This window comes from Stylophora pistillata, chromosome 12 (assembly GCF_964205215.1).
Source record: "Stylophora pistillata chromosome 12, jaStyPist1.2, whole genome shotgun sequence".
NCBI classification, from domain to species: domain Eukaryota; kingdom Metazoa; phylum Cnidaria; class Anthozoa; order Scleractinia; family Pocilloporidae; genus Stylophora; species Stylophora pistillata.
Window position 1 is genome coordinate 26,646,350 of NC_142530.1, and position 6,311 is coordinate 26,652,660.

The 6,311-nt window shown below is 38.8% G+C and overlaps 1 protein-coding gene across 1 annotated transcript; it reads right to left on the reverse strand.

The window, feature by feature from the left end:
- Nucleotides 1–2,859: 2,859 nt before the first annotated feature.
- On the reverse strand, nt 2,860–5,145 carry LOC111341255 (uncharacterized). The gene is made up of 4 exons (XM_022948213.2): nt 4,978–5,145; nt 4,519–4,590; nt 3,739–3,837; nt 2,860–3,608 (listed from the first exon to the last, which is right to left on the reverse strand). The coding sequence occupies exons 1-4, from the start codon at nt 5,074–5,076 to the stop codon at nt 3,498–3,500; spliced, it is 381 nt and encodes a 126-aa protein (XP_022803948.1). The 5' UTR covers nt 5,077–5,145; the 3' UTR covers nt 2,860–3,497.
- Nucleotides 5,146–6,311: the final 1,166 nt, after the last annotated feature.

Sequence of the window (6,311 nt, forward strand, 5' to 3'; positions counted from 1 at the left end):
TTTTCCCCTATCCCCTAAACCTTCGCAGTTTGCAGTTTCTTAGTTCGTTTTCTTTGAATCACTGACGTAAAAGCAGGAGGGTCATCTACATTGTCCATCTATTTTAATTAGTCGTGTTTCCTTTGAAAAAACTGTAAGTTTAAAATTCGATCGCGTTTTTCGTCTTCCCTGTCTGCACAGACGCTCTGACAATCTAAACAAAAGTCCTATAAACTGGTTGTTTTGTCTTTCATGTTTGTTACTTTTTAACAAAAAAATCCTCTAATTCGACTTGCTTCACGTAGCTCCATTTTCTGCCTTTAAAAGCACACACAACCCACAATTCCTCTATTCGCTCCGACGAAGGGCTAACGCTCGAAACGTCAGCTTTTATAAATCTTAACGGTGGCCAATTTACCATTTCAACTTTGTTTATATATTGAAATTATTTCGTTACCCCCACCGACGCAGCCCCAAACAGTTTCTTTAGAAACTATCAGCCTTTATTCATTTGCTATAGAATAGTGCGTTACTGGCAGTCAGTCAGTAATCACAAAGGTAATCCTACCAGGTAAGAAGATATAGTTGTTTATTTAGAAAAAGCGAGTAGTTGCGTTATGCCGTCGTTCTCTGCGCTTCGGAAGGATGTAGCTACTTATACTTGCGGACTTAAAGTATCATAACATGGTGCGTTACTGTCTTTAAGTTAGTAACCACAAGGCACAAAATGATGCTATCATGGCAGGAAGCCCAAGTGAAGGCCACTGCGGCCTCCTGTTGGTAGTCCATTCTAACGGAGACTCCAAAATGTAAAAATTGCAACGAATGGACGCAAGGCAGGACATCAGCCAGAAATACGAAGTTAGCCTGTATGTAGGAATTATTTAAACAACAGCATCCGTTTCACGCTAAAATATGCCCTTGTGTGTTTCCCTAATAGATATTTTATGTTCCTTGAAGCTCCCATTTTTTGTCGAATTTCTCTTACGGAAAACTTTTCGCTTCTCGATACAGATAACGTCTGCAGACAAATATCTGTGCTTACAACCAAAGCGTTCGCGTGGTACAGAATCACTGGAAAGTCGTCACGCAATAACCCCCGTTTACGATAGTTGTCCTTTAATTATTTCCATTCCAAAGAAACGAAGGGGTAACGCCCGAAACGTCAGCTTTTGTAATCGTTACGGTGGCCAATTTATCATTTCAACTTTGTTGATATATCCAAATTACTAAAGAAACAAAGCCAGCTCAAGAGTTTCACTTTTTCATCTTTATTACTATCTTTACAAGGAAAAAAACCAACTCGTCTCGTAGAGTCCAGTGGTAGTGAAGTTAAAAAGCTGATCTCAAATGCTGCTTCCAAAAGTACAAAAAAAGTCAACAAAATTTGCCGTCGCGTCGATGAGCGATACGAAAAGTAATGGGTGGGTAATACAATAAATAAACCCCTTTCTGGCTATCTTGGAGGCTAACGTGTAAGGTGTCCTTCAAATGTGTTTGTAGAGCACAGGATAAAATGTTTATCAATAGCTTGCTATTTACTGCATGGGATGTTCACTTCCCATTAACCTTTAGGAGGACATTATGAACAAAGAAAGATCTCCCTTTTGCAACGAAAGCAAACCGCTCTTTCATCTTAAATCAAATGAAGACTAACATCATTATGGATAATCGGGGAAGGTCAATTTGGGAATATCATAAGATATTTACTGAGTTTTAGCCAAGGCAGTCATGGGATGTGTTTAGACCAATCTCACACACTGAAGTAGTTGGGGGAAGATAAAAGCTTTGAGAGAAGGTAGAAATGAAGGGTTAGTTAAAGACTCTTGTGAATGCAACGAGTTTAGGGAAAATAGTACATCAGAAGGTGAGGGTATCATACTTACTTTACACACCATCCAAGTAAAAAACCACACATTGATAACTGTGTTGACATAATTGCTAGCCCACCTTGCCCCTCTCACCTCGAGAGGATAGAGAGGAGCCTGGGAACAAGTTTGATAACTTGCTTGTGGGCAATCAACAGTGTATGAAGTTATTCATATCACTCCTGCCAGTAAAACTAATATGTGAAGATTACCTTACATATGGCATCAAAGAGGCCACCAAAATTCTTCATATTTTTTTACAATTTCTTTAACTGCCTCCTGGTGAGCTCAATTGGTAAGAGTGCCGGACTGTTGTGCAGGAGGTAGAGGGTTCAAGCACTGGCCGGACCAACACGCAAGGTCTTAAAATAACTGAGAAGAATGTGCTACCTTTCTATAATATCAAGAAATGGATAGACATTCTAGTCTTCTTGGATAAGTATGAATAAACCGTAGGTCCCCTCCCCTCTTCTCTTAATTAGTTAATTTGGTTAGACAGGGGACATTAAAGAACCCACTCAAAAGATTGCTGTGGGTTGGTCTGGCCTGTTAACTAGGAATTAGTGGGGGGGGGGGGGGGGTGTAGCCTTGTCATTGTTAACACCTGATCCACTGTAAATGGCTAAAGCTATAGTGGTCTCCCTGCCTGAGATAATTAGGCAAAGCTAAATATATAACCTTTTTATCTCCAGTAAAATTGGGGGAGTAACTTCAAATACTGAGAGAGTAAGCAGTTGTCTATAATAATCATTTAAACACTCTGAGCAATGTCATGCAACTATTACCTTTAGGAACCTGGGATTTGGGATAATACTGTCTTAAATAACAGAACAAGGGTTAAACTCTTATTCTTGTAAAATGTGCAGTGAAATCTCTGATATCATCATGCTGTTAGGTGAGTTCCTTGCAGACTTCTTTGTGGCAAACCTTTTCACTGACTACTGTACCATCATGGGAATTAAGGACAATTGAGCCAGTGACATGCATTTGACACACCGTGTGGGAAACAAGCTCTTTGCTAAAACTTTATTTTAAAAGAACACTTTGAATCCAAACCTAAATAATACCTAAGGAAGGGACATAGCCAGCCTATAGTTCTTTCTCCACCTGCTTCACTGTTATAACACAAGACTTCAAAGTAAAAAGGTGGCTTTGCTCCTGTAAGTAATATCTAAAAAGATGGTTAATAAGAAACCTGAAGAATCATTTCAACTTGCATATTTTTCAAGGATTATGAAACTTGCAAGTGGTGCATGCAGTAACTGCAAGTTCTCTGCAGTACAATGGTTGTCTATTAGCACTCCTAAAATATTGGCCATTCCATCAGAAACTATGCCATCAATGTGGAATTAGCAAGTAACTTTTTTTTGTTAAAGAATAGTAAATGAACCTGCAAAAAAATAATTTATTATCCAAGACTTTAGAGAATAGTTATTGCCTGGTTTGTCAACAACCAAGTAAAAGCTGCATTTAAAACTCTACCGTTTTAAGTTACAGAGTAGTACTGGACAGGCATTTACTTTGGTTTTTCCACAAAACTGCATATCCTCGATTGCTTTTTGCATATTATTACTAGGTCACACACCACCACATCCATTTACATGCACTGAGAACAACAATGATCTTCATATTTGTTGAGTGTTATCCTTTTCACCCATGATGCAGGGTTAGTCTAAACATGTCATGAAGAACAAAATAATTTGTACTCCCTGGCTTCAAGTGGAAACATTGGCTGAAGCCATGTGGAGGGTCATCATCTGTCTAAGGAAAGAAACAAACACATTCAATCCTCGTCAAACCTGTTATCAAGGGTATAAGAGAGTAAAAAATGGATGGTAATTACTATTCTTGCTAACACAAAGAAATAAGACAAATGCTTTAAGCTCAGTACCTTGAGTTGTCCGACAACAAACACTACAACTCCATTATCTGTACTTGGCTGACAATCAATAGTGGTTATCACATGTTTAACAGTGGTAAATGGTAGTCCCTGTAAAAAAATCAACAGTCTTGGAATTTCTAAAGAAAGCCTTTATGGATAAAAAATATCATCTTTCCCTCACCTAAGTCACCTTGGGTCTATTTAACAATTATTCCACGAGCGCGCGTTGGATATGAGATGATAGATAGCCAACGAGGCACGTAGCGCCGAGTTGGCTATAATCATCTCATATCCAACAAGTGCGAGTTGTTTTATTAAAAACGTTAAATTAAATTATTAAATTTTATGAAATTTTTAGCTCTCTTTTAATTGTAAGCTGACACGTACACTTACCATATTTGTAGATTATGGTATATTGGCTGATATACCATAATGGCTAAGCCAATAAAAAGTCTTGAATTGCATTATCCAACGATCTAGTTTTTAATAAAGCAAAATATTCTTTCCTCTGCATTGCCAATTTTAAAATCAGGCTCTTTGTTGAGTCAGTAAAATAAACAATCATGCAACGAATCATGACATGAAGTAAACTAACGTTTGAAATTCAACCTTTTTCAGCATATTTCACAGTTACTGAGGCATTTTTTTCAGGTAAGGGGATATACAGCGATATAAATGAAGAATGCAGAACCCATTTAATTTTATCCACTTACACATATCAACAGAAAAAAAAGCATGTTTTGGACTAGATCTCTCTGTGTACAAAGTAATTCAAGCCTTAAGACTTACTGTAAGTTTCTTCATAATAGGTTCTCTTCCTTGAAATTGATCTCCTTCAAAAGTCAACATAGACTGGCTTTCCTTCAAAAGAACAACAACAAATTGAAAAAAAAATCACACTTAAATTAATATTCCACGACTAAATACTGGTTGAAAAATTGAGCGGTAAATATCATCGGTTACCCAATGTTTCGAGTAATGAACAAAGATTACTCATCAAACCAATTCAAAAGTTATCGGTTTTGGTGATACAGACCGCTGACTATTATAGCACGAGTTATATCGAATTCAACAAAATGTCTTTTGAAGCACTCTAAACAGCCATCAAACTTACGAATTCTCAAATTGAATGATCTCTTATCCAAAACAAAGCAAAAATACAAAATTGTAACATCAGAGATTCGCTAAATGCTCATATTACACGTTGTGTGTTCCATGGTAAAGTTAGTAACACATAAGCAGACTCACATATAAAGATGCCAAATTTGCTCGGTTGGTGTCGAACGTTTGGTAGTAAACTTGCGCAAAATTTTTCCCTATGTCGTTAAAATTTGGATTAAAAGCCATTCTGCAGTAACTGTTTTTGAAATCACAGATCCACAGCACGGGTTCATACACCCCAACTGCTAACTGGGATGCCAAGCAAATTGTCGTTCCCAGAGTCCACTTCGTCGGTCATTTTGTGGGAGAGTCAAAACGAGTGGCTCTGGGGACGAGTCACAGCTCCTGCGACATACAGGGACAACTAGCAAAAAAATAGTTAAAGAAGATTACATACAACACATTATGATTAAGCAGGATTTTAGCCACGTTGTTGTAGGCCATGAGTCATCTATTTCTTTCGAAATAAGAAGTTTCCGCCAGAATTTTTAACTGTTTGTTTTTTCTACTGAGTTTTTAATAGTCGCTGAAGGCTGCTGCTTACTCACATCCTCAAAATTGCATCCTCTTCAAGGATCTTATTTCCTCGAATAAGCGTCCACCTTTCCCGCGGACTCCTCTAGGTCAAAATGTCCAGTAAGCGTCCAGTGGCGGATCCAGGGGGAGGGTCCGGGGGGTCCGGACCCCCCCTATCAGACCCGACGCTTACAACTTTGAGAATGAAATTCTTACATTGACAGGATCGTATATGTACATCACTTTTTAACTGGCTGATTTTTTTCATTAATGAATCCTAGTAAACGGTAAGGCGCCAAGGAATTATAACGTGCAACCGCGACTGGTGGGAGGGGGTGTGTGTGGGGGGGGGGGTGTTGGAGAGAAGTAATTTGCCTCAAAAGAGTCCAACAGTCTTTTCTGAACAAAAGTTTGGAACCAAAAATCTCTGTATCCGCCCCTGGTGTCCCCCCAGGATGAACACCCCCCCGGCACTATCTCAAATTAGTAAAGATACAATAAAACTCTGTTTCGATTGCCAATTTATTTATAACTTTCAACATTCAACTACAGTGGAATTAGACCCAGAGAATGGTTTCTTTTCCTTTAACTCACAGTTATTTTTTGCACAAAGGCCAATCTCATAGCCCGTGAGATATGCTATTAATTTGATATCAGACATGAAGTAAAACATAGGTCTGGAGGGCAGTGGGGGGGGGGGGGGGGAGGAGCGCTCGAATCGCTCCGGACCCCATTATGTATCTGCCACTGGGGATATTGGCGCTTTGAGCTCGTGGCACTGCCCTTATTATCAAGTGTGTCCTTCGGAGAAGAAATAATTTGAATATATCAACAAAGTTGAAATGGTGAGTTGGCCACCGTTACGATTATAAAAGCTGACGTTTCGAGCGTTAGCCCTTCGTCGA